Source organism: Buceros rhinoceros, unplaced genomic scaffold, assembly GCF_000710305.1.
Source record: "Buceros rhinoceros silvestris isolate BGI_N320 unplaced genomic scaffold, ASM71030v1 scaffold5038, whole genome shotgun sequence".
NCBI lineage: Eukaryota > Metazoa > Chordata > Aves > Bucerotiformes > Bucerotidae > Buceros > Buceros rhinoceros.
The window spans coordinates 1,176-16,878 of NW_010426210.1; the positions used below are offsets into that span (position 1 = coordinate 1,176).

Consider the following 15,703-nt stretch of genomic DNA (forward strand, 5'->3'; position numbering starts at 1 on the left):
GGTGGGATTTCTCCCCAAATGTGAGAGTGTCATTATCAAGAGGTGCTACTGTAGACGGACAGGTCTCCCCCGAGCAGCTAGGTGATGTCCAGGAGGTCTCGTGAGAGCTTTTCAGTGCAATCCCTGGGTCTGCAGGGGCAGACAAGCCCCATCGCTCCTCTGCCCCACACCAGCACCCAGGCTGAGCCGCTTCACCAGCGCAGGCTTTGGGACAAAAAGCCCGAGGCGTTAATTTGGGATTGAACAAATAACAAGCCATGGTTTGGGCAGGTCGTTACGATTCGATAGAATTGCTTTTAAACCGGTCTGCCGGTGTTTGGGAAGCCGGCTGAGCACAGCCGGGGCATGAGGCTCCGTGTACACGATTCGCAGCCGAGCCAGTTTGCTCTGTGGCCGCTGTCCACAGGCACACGTGCCCTTCAAAGCAAACCCGTTTCTAAACAAACAGGTTTGTAACTTCATGTTCTTTCTTCATCCAGCTGCCCGGCTTTGATCAGCCGGTTATTTCCATTGCCCTCGGAGGGGCTGCTCACCTTTGAGCCTCTCGTTGAGTCAAGGTCTAGACATTTTGAAAACATGCATCTGCTCTGGGCTGATCTTACCCAGCAAGCCCCATGGCGTGCTTAAGCTGAGGCCACTCTTCAGCCCTGTCAGTGTTAATCTTGAGTGCTTTGCTGATTTTGAACCCTATGATTCTCCAGAGGACGTGGCCGCTGCTCCTTCAGACACCAAAACTAGCCCAAAAGTGGACTGGAGGTGCAGGCGACATCCTCAGTCAGGCAACCTGGATGGGTCAGCTGAGCCAGGGACCACTTCCCCAGGCTCACACCATGCAGCTGCTGGTGCTGCCTTCAGCAGAACATTTCTAGGGCAGGGTGGAGGTGCTGCAGACGGCGGGTACGGAGAGGGGAGCTCTCCTCTGGCCACCTTGCCATCGTCCTGTTCTGCTGGGGTTGCATCAGAGGTCTCTTTCCTGGCCAGCACGCTGGCTTTCATAATGATAAATTATAACTTGGCACTTATATAGCACTCTCCAGTTCAAAACTGTGCTGAAACATTATCTAATTAATTCGCACAATAGCCCTGGAAGGCAAGAACGGGAGGTAGCCAGCTGAGGCGCTTGCCCAGTGACAAACACTGAGTCAGTGGGGGGAGTGGGAGGAAGACTCAAGGGCTCCCGATGGTTAGATCTGAGACCAAGCATCCTTCTTGTCATAACAGCATTCCAGTCATTTAAAAATTAGTGTATTTAATTACAATTACAGCCAACTACCCCAAATTAATAAACACAGAGAGAAAATTTTATCTTGATTAGCAACCCCCCCCCAAAAAAAAATCACATGCTTTACACATCTGTAAGATGTTAACAAAACCAATTACCATAACTATATGGTATAAGCACAATTAGCAAAACCCTTTTTCAAGGTTTAGCGCATGTGGAAGAGGCTGCTTGGGCCACCACTGCTGGGGTCCTGTCTCCCGCTGCTGGCGGCCAGGGGCTTGTCATGGCAGCAAAAGCCACCACAACCAGCTTGTCACCACCACAGTGCCTGCAGGACAAGGTGCCCATCCTCCCGATCCCAATATTTTTTTATTGTACAAAAAGATAAATGCAAAACTCTAAAGGGGCAAGGGGAGGCGTTGGTCCAAACAAAGCTCTCAAAATGCCACCAGCACTGTAATAACAGCAAAGCAGATACGTCAGGAGGAAGAAGTGATAAAAAGGCTGGGATTTATTCATAGAAACTGTCATTACAGGAGGTAATGGGCAATTAGAGATGGTGTTTCATAAACTCACACCAGCAGTGGAAAGGTTCGTATAAAATACATTGCTAGGCACGAGGGGTTTGGAGAGGTATGTTCAGAGACTTAATGTAATCCTTAAAATAATTCCAGAGGTCCATTAATCAGCTGGAAGACCTTCTCTACCAATACAATTTTATTAAAATATTCAGTAGTTATAGACCGAAGAGAAAACTGAGGCTAATTAACCTCAGGAAACATTCTGTACAGCACTCAGAGTGCCCGGCTGAAATAGAGGGGAGGAAAACAATAAAGGAAAGACGAAGTCGCATTAAAACGCAATTAATGGAAAACATCGCGAGGACGAAAACCTGAAGAGGCATTAAAAAAAAAATTGTGACCTGTATACGAGGGAAAATTCAAAGGGGAAAACGGGGAGTGTGTGTGGAGATCTCACCACTGTGGAAGGGGAGAAACCTCGATTGGAAAGATCTTTGTAGAGCAGAATCGCCCCAATTCGCTAATGCTGGGGATTAAAGCGTCTCTTGCTGCGGATTCAAACGTGTTTTCAAACGAGCCCTTTGGATGGAAATAACACGGTGCTGCTTCGCTTTTCCGACCAACAATTGTTTAATCAGGAACCTATATTAGAAAAGCAGTCCGTGTGCAGGATGGAGGCTCTGACTATGAAAACACGCTGTGCAGGAGCCACCCTCAGCTGATGCATCCTCTTCTCCTGGGGAGTTTTTCCCAGAGCTTGTGCTAGGTTGGTTCTGTTGGTCTGGCCGTGTCGTGCCGCTCCGCAGCCTCTGTGGAAGCCTTCCATGGAAGGTGGTGCACAGGGAACCGCTGTGCGTTGCTGGTCTTTAGCCCAAACGGCTCTCAATAACTGAACGTTAGTGTGATGGGAAAAGTACCAACAAAACTTTCCTTGTAAATCTTGGCCTTCCTCCAGGACTTAGGGTCAAATAAATAAAGCCATGCACGATTCACATAGTTTTTAGCATCAGCAGTTACGAAAATTGTGGCACGTACATAGATTTTTGTCTTGAGTGGCTCATTTTTCTGTCCTTCACCAACCTTCCCCTCTCCCAATAATGGACTGGTTTTTATGTCAAGCACTTTGTAGCAGGCCGGGTCTAACTGTCCCTTCTTCCCTCTCCCTATCGTAGGGTCTGCGTCTCCATCAGAAAACTGCTGGAAGAATATTTTTCTCCTCACCGGCACCATGTTTTCCCTCTCTCCCTCTGGCGTTAGAGGGGAGCTGAGCCAGGAATTCTTCCTCCTCCAGCCCCAGTTTGGTGGGATCTGCCCTGAGAGGAGAGGTCCTGTTCGCACCCACTCCCTCCCGTTGCCCCTTGACATTTCCAGCACACAGCCCTAGGACCAAGGATGCAATGGGCCAGTGGTTGCCTTTTCCTACGCCCTGCACATAGCTAGGACAAGGAACGAGCCTCTTGCCGATGCCCTGCCCAGCATCCCTGCACCAGCCTCAGCCCAGCAACCCCCAGTGCTCCTCGCACCCCTTCCTGGGGAGAGGGCTGCTGGGGGTGGGAGGGCTGCCCCAAAGCCATCACTGCTGCCCCTGCAGAGCTGCCCAGCCGCTGTCGTATGGGTTATGCGATAAAAATGGACAGTGAGGGACTTCAGTGAACTCATAAAATTTTATTGACTTGATTGAGCCCGAAGAAGCCCCAGTTAAAACTCCTTCCATAGGGCTCATGGAGAGGATTTTGGGGGGCGTGTGCCCCACATGCCAGACTGCAGCGGCCCCTGGTAGAGCATGTCTCGCTTTCCTACACAGCACGGAGATTCAGACAAAGCCCGTGTTAAACAACCCCCCAGGAAATTAGCATTAATTAGCAGGGTGCTGCAATCCTGCGAGTGACTGCCCTTTATCCTGGTAACGTCAACTCTGCACTATGGGAGCTCTTCAGATTTCTGACGTTAAAACTGTTACTGGCCACAAGTGAAATGGAATTGATACTCCTTCAGAATTGGAAAAAGTACAGCGGGACACTCGCGCTACTTCTTAGGTAGTGCTAAGGCAGGTATCAAAGGATGAACAGAACGCTGTATTTAGCAACTGAGTTTATTTTAATAGGTGAAATAAGAGTCCTGTGACTTACAATTTTGCCTCTAAGGGGTGTGCTCTCACTGGAGAAAATATGAAAAAAAGACAAAAGCGCACATTAGGGGGAGAGCCCTCACTCGCTCCAGGGCTGTTTGCTGGGAGTGGAGAGATTCCTGTTTTCCTTCTCACATGACCATTTATGCTTCAACCTTGCTTCTTCCCAAATATCCCGAGCTACTGTTGGAATCGATACACTCAGAGCAAACAAAACAACACCCAGAAAATCCTGTTTGTGCAACACGGAATGTGAAATTTTAAACTCTGTGGATTTAACTACGGGGTTCCAACCTTCACCCTCTCCGCTGTAGCAAAGCTTCACGGGAAGCAGCAAGCAGTGACACGGCCAGCCTGCGTGGTGTGAGCTGGAGGACTGGGATCTGCTGGCGGTGGGGGACTGCCTGACCTGGGCACGTACAGCGCCAGACTGGATGGCCCAAGAGGACCATCCGCCACAGTCGCAGCTTGCTCAGGCGCCAAGCGCTACCCGTGGCTGGGCCCACTGCAAAAGCATCCCCTGGATCCTCAAGGTGAGCCAGCAGCTCACTGCTGGTTACTCACTGCTGCCGTTACAGTCAAAACCAACATCCTGAGCTGGAAGGTGCACATAAATCACCACCAGCAGCAGGAGATGTGGTGAGATTCCCCAACACATCTCTGCTACCCGCATAGACAACCTCACCTTTCTGCCTACAGAGAGAGAGCTGCTGCTGCCAGAACTACCATTCCAGGTGCAATCACACCTTCAGGCACTGACAGGGGACCAGGTGGAGGAGAGAGAGGAGTCTTTTGGATGCTGTTAGAGAGAGGTGAAGGGCTTTTGCTTCCAACTGTAAAATTACCATGTAATATTAAATGTACACATCCACACACCATTTACTGAAAACATTCTTTTTCATTCAGCTGATCTGGGTACTCACGAGCGGGAGGTGGGCACCTGGACGGCAAGGTCTTCCAGGAGCACGATCACTGTTGCCAGACTGTAACTGCAATAGGATGTGTTTGTTCTCCAATGGCCTAAGTGGCATTTGCCCTCCAGACTCTGGTGTGAGGACCAGACCCACCAGCATTGTACCAGTGGTATCCAGACCTAGGTAAAACACACATTGCAACACAGGCTGCTAAAACTGCTTCATTTACTGCCACTGCTTCAAAAGTAACTCAGAGGCACTGACAAGCCAACCTGTTACACTCTCCTGAAGCCACGTGCTTTTCACCAGCATCAAGAGAGCTTTGCTGACTGACCCCAGGTGAAGGACCAGTTCCTGCATGGGTCGGGAGGTAGCAACGCAAAGACAGAGTGGGATCCGCAGCAGTGGTGCTTCCTCAGGTGCCAAGCTGGGGTAAAACACATCATCTTCCTGTTGCCTCAAAAGCCAGGAAAAACCAAACCGGGAGAAATAAAATTTATTTATTGCATGTGAGCAGAAGCCTGCAGTCCAGAGCAGGGAGGGTGTATCGATGCTGCCTCCAAAACTAGAAAAAAAACCTGTGGTCCATCACCTCTAATATACAGGAAACGCATACGACATATGGGAGATGTTCACTTTATTAACACCATCTGCAGAGAGGTGGTTAGAAGGATCCACAGCGGGAAAAAACCTGCTTTCAGTCACGCTTTTCCTGCTTCTCACTGGGGCGCAAGAAACAAAAGGTGGTCCAGAGTCACTGGGCGTTGGAGGAGAGGCTGCACAATATCCTTGTTGCACAGGGCTTTTCCCCACGCCCGTGGAGTCCTCCAGGTCCAGGGAGGTGGCTGGGTTTCCATAGCTTTGCCAAGGACAGGCTGGCTGCCGTGTTTTCCTCCTCTTCCCCCTACCTGGGGACAGCCCGCCAAGCAGTGGTGGATCAGACCCAAGAAACCCAGAGGAAAAGCAGCAAAAAGCCTGGGGTGGTTAAGGGGTGGCCTCGTGAAGCCGCACATCCAGAGGGTACAAGAACACTGCCAAATACGCATTCTCCAAGAGTTTTAACACAATTTATTTTATGCTTAAATAATCAACTAGATCATCCAGTGTTTGTTGTTTTCATACATATGTAATTAGAGCTATTATCAATGAATGCTGTTTCCATATGAATATAATCAACAAATTAAAGTATTTCACCAAAACCCAAATAAAAATGCCCTTTAAAACACAGCAGCCTTAACAACCTAATATTACACTGCTAGGATGATTACAGATGATTGGCTTACTGAAAGATTCTACATCTTATAGCCAGTACACAATACAGTAATAATTTTACAGCGTGCTGCCAGTCTAGTAGCTAATAATTTCTCTTCAGTTCATTTAAAAATATCCCAAACTTGTGCTCCTTAGAGCACCAACCCACTTCTAAAGCTGCAAGCATTACCCCCCGTTATAAAGCGAGAACAGATAGCACCCCCCTCCCCATAATGCAACTACTGTATATGTTATGGGTTTTAGGTCATTTCATTGAAAAATTGGCAACAGCAACAAATATTAGATGAAGGGCTTTGTGTTTACAGATAAAATCTTATTTTTTTTCATGTCGCGGTATAGTGTTTGCAAAACTGGAAAAGATTTAATCAAAATAAGGTGAAACACATGCATCAAAATATTAGTACTCTGAAGAAAAATTTTCACAGAACTACAGAATTCCTCATTTTGGGAATCATTTAAATTTGCAGCAGATTTTAAAGATTTTTTTAAAATCAAGCTAGCATTTTTGCATATACAAACATTATAATTGCTAATATACAAGAATCTGTGAAGATACACCCAGAATATCCCTGTAGGTGCGGCCGTCAAGACACCTAACCTGCTCAATGCATTTGCAATATTCTGTTTGTGATCGAAAAGGCAGTGCCTTATCAACATTTATTCTATTCTGTTAGAATTTATACAGTGTTATTTATTTACAGCAAAACTATTGATGTTTAAAAAAGAAACAAATAGTGTTTTATACCCTGACAGTTTGGGTCCGAGAAAAATAAGGCGAGCTGTTGTGGATTTTAGTAGTTTTAGTGTCTTTCCGTGGTTTAACCATTTTGTCTTCGTACATTCCCTCTGGCCACAGGAATTGATTTCTTTTGAGATGACATCAAACTGCTTGAAGGAAGCTGTTAACAGCATGGCATCTTGTATATACACTGCATCGGGAACCGCGCCCTCCGATCCTGTGAATGAACGTGAATTTCCATGCTCTGTAAATTTGCTCATGCTAAATTAACTTTTTTTTTTTGTTTGGGTTTTTTTTTTTGTTTGTGGTTTTTTTTTTTCTCTTTTTGCATAAAAACCATGCGGTTAATGTGTGGAAGCAGCAAACACACGCACACTTTTATAGGTGAATGTTGAATTCCTGCAGATTTTTCTTCCGTGAGCATCCCCCTAGAATACTGGCAGTAAAAGCACACAATCCTGCAGAAAGAAAAGACAGCACAAATCATTTCAGAACGTCTTGTCAGAATCAGTCTGACTAAACAGGTTCTAATCGGCATTACGGAAATTCTGCAGCAGGATAAACCACAAGCTTTCTAGGTAGGTGATGAGATCAGTTAAGTTCCCAGCCGCAGCTGCAGATGTCCACGTTGCTCGTGAACTGATTTACAAATACATCTGCAACACGCTGCATTTCATCACCCCAGACAAGGCGCCAGCTCGTCAGCTAGATGACAAGGAGCAAGTACTCTCCAGAGCAGAAGAAACAGCATCATCTCCAGAAAGGGAGCGCTGCTGCTTTCACAGCACGTTAGTGCTTCTTATTGTTGGCAGGCATCCCCATGGCAGTGGAAAACCTGCGCTCCTTGCACATCCACCTCTGCCGGGAGAGATGACTGGGAGAGCCAGGAACGCAGAGTCCAGCCTTTAGGAGGCTGGCAAAGCACGAAGCAAGGATGAGGAGCAGCCCCATCCATCTCCCGCTTGGCTCACGTGAGTGGCACCAAGGAGACGGGGGTGCAGCTCCTCCTCTCTCACCCTTCTAAAAAGCCACCTATTGGCGCTGCAGTGGTCACACCGGCTTGCGCAGCACTGTCCTGCAAAAGTTCTTGGCTTTCATAATGGGTTTATTTCCAATGGTGACAGAGATATTTTTACAGCAAAATCTAGCTAACACTGTGATTTTTTTCAAACATTCAAAAGAAAAGCAACACCTCTGCCTCCGAAACAGGTTTTTTTTTCTTTCATGATCCAGAAACAAAGTGGTTTTCTATCAGAATCCCCCGTCTGTGCAAATGCATCCTCTTCTGCTTTCAAATGATTTGTTTTCAACAAATCAAGCCCTTGACTGGGCTCACAATTACTTAATGCACATTTGGTCATGCTTATCATATCAAAGCTTGAACCGCAGAGATTTCTCTTATGGGACAAAGTTCCCCCTAAGCAAAGGTTTATTATCTAAGGAGGATCTCTGAGTTTCTCAGGGGCTCTAGCACGGGAGAGCTGCCTCTGTTTCACAGGAGGAATGCATCAGCAGTCATGGGAGCAAACCCAGCTCTGAGGAACTCAGACACTGGCTTTCTGAAGGTCAGGCTGGGTTTCATACATTAGGCAAGGGCTGCCTGACTAATGCCAGTTCAAGATTAATTGCTTCTCTCTTCTCCCCAATGTGCGTTGCATCACGCTTATATGCTGGCAGGCTCTTTATCTGCACTGCTCATGGGACTCAACGCCCCATTCTGCCTTCCTCTGCCCAGTTCCTAGAGCCCACCAAAGCTAAGAAAAGTTCTGAGTAAAAAAAGACAAGAACATAGTAAATCTGTGCGCTTGAAGCCGTGACCGACTGACCAGCATCGATAGGCACAGACTGGCTCCTCCCGTATTTACCAGCACACATGCCGTGGGATCGAGACAAAGCAGCCCCTGGCTTCACGGTGCTCCAGCACGCCATGACACAGACCCTGCAAGGGTGCCTTGGTCTGTGCGTTTGGTTTCAGTTCGGGAAGCCCTTATACTGTCAGCTGCTGTTCTGTCACAGTCGTAAAATTCGCAAGAACCAAGAAATTCACAATTCACAAGAAACAGTTGGTACGGGTCACTTGTTGGCAAATACTGAGACACTTCACTGGCTCTTACAAGGACTTTGACTTGCATAACTGCCCTCAGATTACATGCCCGACAGTGGAAGCGGCCTGTCACTCCCAGCAGATTTACTTGTGTGCAGCTCCTTCACTATTTGTGTTAAAGTTGACTTCTGAGAGTAACAAGTGCCGTGGATTACAAACACTAGGCTTTGTAAAACTCCCCAAAATCTCGCACGTGCCTCAGCATTGCTTTGCTTTATGTTCCAAGGAGCAAAGCTCCGTTTCTATACACGAACTCAAGGTCATCTTCTGCTGACAGACCAAGGGCCATCTAGTCAGCGTTGCAGCTCAAAAGCAATGTCGAGGTATCAGAGGGAGGCCACTGCACAGCCCAGGTGCTTGCCCCCATCTCAAGGTAGCAGAGGGAGACCATCAAGCAGCCCAGGTGTTGCCCTTGCGCTGCGCAGTGCTGGCGAAAGGCTTTAGCAATGGAAGAAAATTGATCGCACTGACCGTCCAGTGGTCGGCTTTTAGCTTTCAAGAGTAACTTTTCTTCTCCACGTGTCTGACTTCTTTCTTTGTCTTCACCTTGTAAGCTTCTCCCTGCTTTAGAGGAAAAGTATAAACATTAACAGAGTCTGCAGAGAGTGCTCGTAACTATAAACCTGCTTCCAAACACAGGCTCCACGTTTTGCTGTAAGAGGGTAAGTACAAAGCAGTTAAGTCACAGGAACACTTCATCCCAAAGGTACACACCGTCTACTTATCCACTCTGCTGAGCTGCAAAAGCACAGGCCTGAAATATCATCTTCGAGCAGAAAACACTGGTCTACAATTTCAGCCCAGGGCTGAAGCACCCAACTGGCAGCTCTCAACAGAGCCCCTGCCACCAACTCCAGCGGGGTTCAGGGCCACCAGCAAGGAAAACCACCTTTCCCAGCCGGGCTCCTGGGTCAGCTGGGGCTAGTGGACACTTCCAACAGCACTGGTCATGGCTGCTGTTATGATGTTTCACCACGTCTGTGCTTTAAAGTGAGCAGGTTAGTAATGGAATAAAGGGAGGAGGAAGAAAGCCAGCAAAACCCACCACTGAAGCAGTGCGGAAGTAAAACCGATGACAGTGACAAGCAGTGCAGGTTTCAGCACCTCTAAAATGGCAAACCCCAAAATAAAGTTCATTTTGGCTCATTAAAAGTAGCTCAATAATCAACTAAAAATAAATACTGCAGTAATCACAAGCCTCATTCACATCAGAGGAAGGCATCTGTTTATGTGTGGTTATCGGCAGGAGTTACCCCTCGGGTGATCTGCATCGATGTATTTGTAACTATTTGTAGTTTCCAACTAATCTAATCTGGTGCAGCAAATTGAAAATATTTCCCCTTTGCTGGGCAGGATTTATTTTTTTCCCTGATAAAGGACTAAGAAAGAGGGGATGGAAAGATGTTTGTTTCAATTCTCTTATTGTGTTGTCCACACTGCCCCCCCTTTTTTGAAATTTTTTTTTTTATTGCAGCAGATAAAGAGTATTTGTTATCTTTCTTTGTTTCTGAACCTGTTTTTACTCAAAAATTCTGTTATCCCCAATGACAACTTTACTGGAGCAAAGGCCTCTCAGGGCTATGCACTGGGGAAGAAGGCATGAGCTCCGCGAGGCCATTTTTCTCCAGAAGTGCTGCCCATTTCTCCAAGGCGTCCTTGGGACAGAGGACAGCTCAAGACACAGCCTGCTGAGACCCCCAGAGCCCTGTGAAAGAGGGCTGGAGCACAAGAGGCCTGCCCTCCTCTTTTTTTTTTTTTTTTTTTTGACACATCCCCTGCCGCACACAGCACAAAGAGGGTCCCCTGCCCCGTTACCCGCACCACAACTTGTCAATAACCGCCAGCGCTTTGCCAAGGCTTTTTGTTAGACGCAGACCTCCGGCCCTTTAGCAGCACTTTCTAGCAGTCAACACAACCCTCTGCGCCTACGTTAGCTCCTGGCAGTGCCCGTTGCATTACCATTTCACCAACTTTCCTCTCATGGGGGATAACAACGCGTCTCACTACCTTCCGGGTGATCTGTGGGAAGCAATACAGGAAAAGGATCGATATTTTTTTGTCTGTCCTAGATTCTAAAGGGAGAAAGTATGTTAAAAGAAGTTACTTGAACGCAAAGCCTCAGAGCAGTGATGTAATTCGTGATTACTTTTCTCGTGATGATGTTGCCTTCTTCGTCGGTAAACTGCTCCTCTGTTACAGATTCACCAGGAATGTTTTTCGCTTCCTCGCCCTAAAGAACGTGTTATAAGATTAGCAGGGCGGCTGCATTCTGCCAAACCCACACATATTTCCACACCAATCCAAGCAACAAGCACATGTTAGCTTCAATTTTATGTAACCATTTGCTTTATGTCGCACGAACAGTATGAAAGCTTTGCTCATTTAGCATGCCGACGCTGGTGCCTGTCTTCTACAGAATGTCCTGACAGCCCGCAGTCAGCTTTTAGCACGTTGCTCTCTAACTAATTCATGACATGAAGCTCTCTGGGCAACGAATCATCTTGTGGTCAGCCTGAGTCCTATGAGATGGAGGCACGAATTCATGACGATATAAATCTCTCCTCAGGCATCCATTAGCTTCTCGCAGCTCCTCAGTGCCCAGCACACACAGAAACAGGGTCTAACACCAACAGGAGGGGAAGGTGGTGGAAGTTGGAGATTGACCGAGGAGCCTCAGCAGTGATGCTCGGCTCGCTGAGATGGGCAGCACACCAGCCACCGCTTCTCGCAGTACCAGCAATCCACAGGACCAGCATAAATAAATGTAAAAGCAGGTTCCTAACTGCTACACTAGTGACTTAATACTGCTACCAGAATTATTGCTCAAATTTGAAATAAATGACGAGACTTTGGAGTCTAAGGCTAGTTCCAGAAGAACTTTGACAATTTTACCTCATGAAATCATGTTTCCAAAGCTGGGTGCTGAAGCAAGCACTGCATTTCATGCTTCAAAAATATCCATTGTCTGTGCTTATTTATTTCATATAAATAAAAGAAATACAATGCAGCTGGCCTACACATGAAAAATTCCACACATAAATGAATAATCCTTTAAACAAACCAACAAACAAATCCTTAAAGCTTTTATTCTCCCCTCGGAAAAAATGGCAACTAGAGGGAGGAAGCAGAAACAAACATTGTAGAAAACATGTTATTAATATTAACAGCAAAATAATATTCGAAATGAGATTATTGCAGCTCAACATCGAGTTTCATAATGCTTCCACGTACTAAGGGGGGTAGTAGCAAAGTCAATTCCTGTTTACCGTGGTCCCTCCGCCACAGTTGTCTGCTGCCACTGTGCTATAATGAACAAATACAGTGATGCCATGTTTATTTTTTTAAACTTTCCCCTACAAACAGGGCTTTTTCAATAAGCACACGATAGCATTAGGTCTGTATGCTGTTTCTAAGCTCTAAACCAAATAAACCTTTCTTTTTACAAGCTGTTTGTGGGCTTTTCTAGAGCCAAGTCTTTCTATTTCCCTCGCTTCAGAGGGGCTGCAGTGGGTCCTGAGGAGCAGAGCACAGTTCTGCTGCTAACTGGGACCCCAGTTTGTCACGTTCAGAAGTTCAGAATTTTTGCTTATTTTGAACATTCAAAGATAATTCAGTAATTTAACAGTTTGGGACATTTTACATGCCCTCCAAGAGAGGGGCAGGCTCCACAGCCAGGGGGATGTCACTGTATAGGGACATCAGGACGAGGTCCTGCATCTGAGATACGCCTGGGGCTGAAGTGACCTCGCTGAAGTCCCCAGGCCTGAGAACGGTGGCATCCCTACAAGAAGCACGACCAGAAGCCTTCGGGTGGAGCCTGGGCTGGACGCATACAATTTATTCCCCAGAAGGTCTGGGCTGAGGGGTCACGGAAGGAGAACTGTCCACCTGCCGAAGCACCGACATCAGGCTACACGCAGAAGGAGGGAAGTGTGAGGCTGGCCCCCCTGGTGAGCGGGGCCCTGGCGACGATGGCAGCTTGCTCCTTCCTTTCTCAGGACCCAGACAGCAGAAGCGAGAACGGCATAGCGACTGCTGCTGCGGCAGAGGGGCGATGGCGGGGGGAAGGTTCGGGGAACTGAAACCTGTGGGGTTTCCTAGCCACAAGGAAACAGGATGGGGGAGAAATACTGATTCTGGAGACTTGAGACTTTGCTCAGAAGCATAGCAGATGAGGAACTAGCTGCACAGTTTCTCTGCTGGCCTCCCACCCACGGGCTCAGAGACTCCCCAGCAGGCTCCCACAGCATGCCCTAAGGGACAGGAGGGAACCTTGGCCCAGACATCCCTCCCACTGCAGGGTGCACAGAAGTATGGTAAGGATCCCTTTCTAATAGAATCTCCAAAGCCACTACAATAAACCCTGTGAAAACCAGAAATAAACCAACACGGCCAGTAGCAAGGTCACCGGACTGACTGCCTGGTGCTCCAATACTGCTTGTGTCCTGGTCCTCGGACTCCTCGCTGCTGCTATCAGCAAGGTTATTCCCTACAACAGGTTAGCAAGAACAACTGTGCTCAGCTTTAAAATGAAAAATGTTGTGATGCACTGAAAGATGTCTCTTGGAAGAAAATGCAGTTTGAAAGGTACAGCAAATCTCTTTTTTTTAATTAGCTACATGCTCCTTTAAGCACAGTTTAAGGGTAACTGCTGTAAATACTCAGCAGTCAGCACGCGTGAGATCCAGCTTTCACAATTGTCTTGCTGGTGGGTAGTTAAACAAATTGCAGGAGGGCTCACAGTTGGCAGGAGGTAGATCTGATTTACTGACATTTCTAATCCTGTGTGCAGTTATAAGGAGGGATGTTTGCTAGGGAAAAAAAGAACCCGTACCCACTGGCAGTTGCACTTGTCAGATCTCACACCAGCTTTGGGATAGCATGGCACGGTACATGACCTTGTCAACAAAAGCTGTTTTTAAACACAAAGCTGGTGCCTCTGCGTCACAGCCAGAGAATAAAGTTCTTTCTGCTGCATCATACTTATGTGGGCTTCATTTTACCCTTGACCAGTCGAATCACTGTCACAATCCCAAGAGCTTTAGAAAGGCAGGGAGAAAACCGCGATTACTGGAAGCTCGGTTATATCCCTGGGACTAAACCATACAAAGGCTGCAGTCTGCAAGCCTCAGCCCCAGAACACGCCAGGAAGCTTTGCAAAGCAGAGTGCTTTAATGTCACCCCGCACGCTGGAGTGTAGTCCTGCCAAAAGCAGCTGGTATCCTCCCACTGCTGCTCTCCAGGGCAGGAGAAGCAAAGAGCAGCTTCCTCTGAGTCTTCCGCCAGCTCCGCTGGTTTTCCCAACAGTTATTTGCAGATTAAGGGTGTTCTGAGGGACCTCCAGATAAAGGGAGTTACACAGTCAGTGCTGCAGCATTGTGCCAAAGTTCACTGCAGATTTGTCAGAGCTTTCGTTTGTTTTGTTACTAGAGGGATAATAGTCCCCTTTATTCCTCCTCTACATCTCGTGTTGTTGTAACAGCGGGGAAAAAAGGTGCAGCTGGATGTCCTTACCCAGCCGGATAAAAAGGAATTTAAAAGCAGGCAGAAATAAGCAAGATGGAAAGATCCTAAATATTTATTTTCGCCGAAGACCAGAGGCAATGCTGCGATTGGAACAGGAGCCGTGCTCAGCGCTCGGACCTCTTCCCTTGCTGGCCTGAGCCACCATCAAGGCATAATCCTGTCAGTCTCGAGATCACATCCTCGTAATGCATAAAGAGCCGCTGCGCCTTGCTCTCAAGCCTCTGTGGTAGTGGCAGTAGAAACAAACATCTTTCATTAAGGTCATTTTCATTAGCGAGTTCTGCCTATGCAGGGAGACCTTGTTAATCAGATGCCACGACTCTGCCTGTGCATGTGCTGAGTCTGGACTTGTTTGCAGATGTATTGCTAAAGCCACAGGGCAGGGAAAAAAATCCCAAGAAACCAACGGGCAAGCCAAGGAGATCTGAAAGGAAATGCTGCTGCTAACGGGTCAGAGAATAGCCCAGTACCGAGAGCTGGGTCACAGAGCTGTTGCTTGTCTCATGGAGGAGAACATGATTCACAGACCTATAACAGCACTTGCAGCCTGTGTTTTAATTTGTGTGTCTTACTGACACCAGCAGCTCTGACCCTGCCGGTCTCTCCCGGGGTGACAGGGCGTGCAGGCACTCAGGGAGCAGAGGGGTTCTGCAGCTCTCCCATCCCGGCAGGGGCTGCAGCAGTGGGGCTGCGCCCAGCTGAACACACAAAGGGAAACGCTTCCCACGTGCCTTACGTGGGGCTGGGGCCCTTAATTCTTCTTGCCTACAAGATGGCCACATTTTCACTTTCCACTTCTCCTCTGAATAGTAAGATCAGGAAAGCTGCTGGTTCTAGTTTTGACTGAATGCTGCTCAGGCTCCTGTGCCACTCCTCCAGAACAGGCTGAACCAAACCCTTTGCCATCCGTAATGGGGGGCGGGGGTGTTTCCACAGGCAAGATACATGGAAGGAGACAAATAAATCCTTAAGAAAAATTGGCAAGAAATAACAGAAGTACAAGAGACAAAATTACATCAGATTTGACTAACCCCAGCTTAGAAATCTATTTTATTTTCCATGACAAAATTCTACCATAAAACTTCTGGCAAGAATCTTATTAAACAGTTTTTGCCAAAAATTTGTGCCCATGAAAGATTTAACAACCTCTGAAAAAGCATGAAAAATTAGACACTGATTTCTGTCATGACTGAATAAAAGGAGCTTTGGATCAGGCTCTGAATGTGCGCATTGTGGCAGCACTCTTATTCTTCCCTTGTGTGCTAATTGCTCGGATT

The 15,703-nt window shown here is 47.3% G+C and overlaps 1 protein-coding gene across 1 annotated transcript in view; it reads right to left on the reverse strand.

The window, feature by feature from the left end:
* Positions 1-5,838: 5,838 nt before the first annotated feature.
* Positions 5,839-15,703, reverse strand: part of ANK3 (ankyrin 3, node of Ranvier (ankyrin G)) — a 70,429-nt gene continuing 60,564 nt past the window's right edge. Inside the window, exons 20-21 of the mRNA XM_010141412.1 lie at positions 9,372-9,464; positions 5,839-7,254 (exon numbers count right to left, since the gene is read on the reverse strand). Of these exons, the coding sequence (XP_010139714.1) occupies positions 9,396-9,464 (69 nt within the window). The 3' untranslated portion in view covers positions 5,839-7,254; positions 9,372-9,395. The remainder of the gene's footprint in view (positions 7,255-9,371; positions 9,465-15,703) is intronic.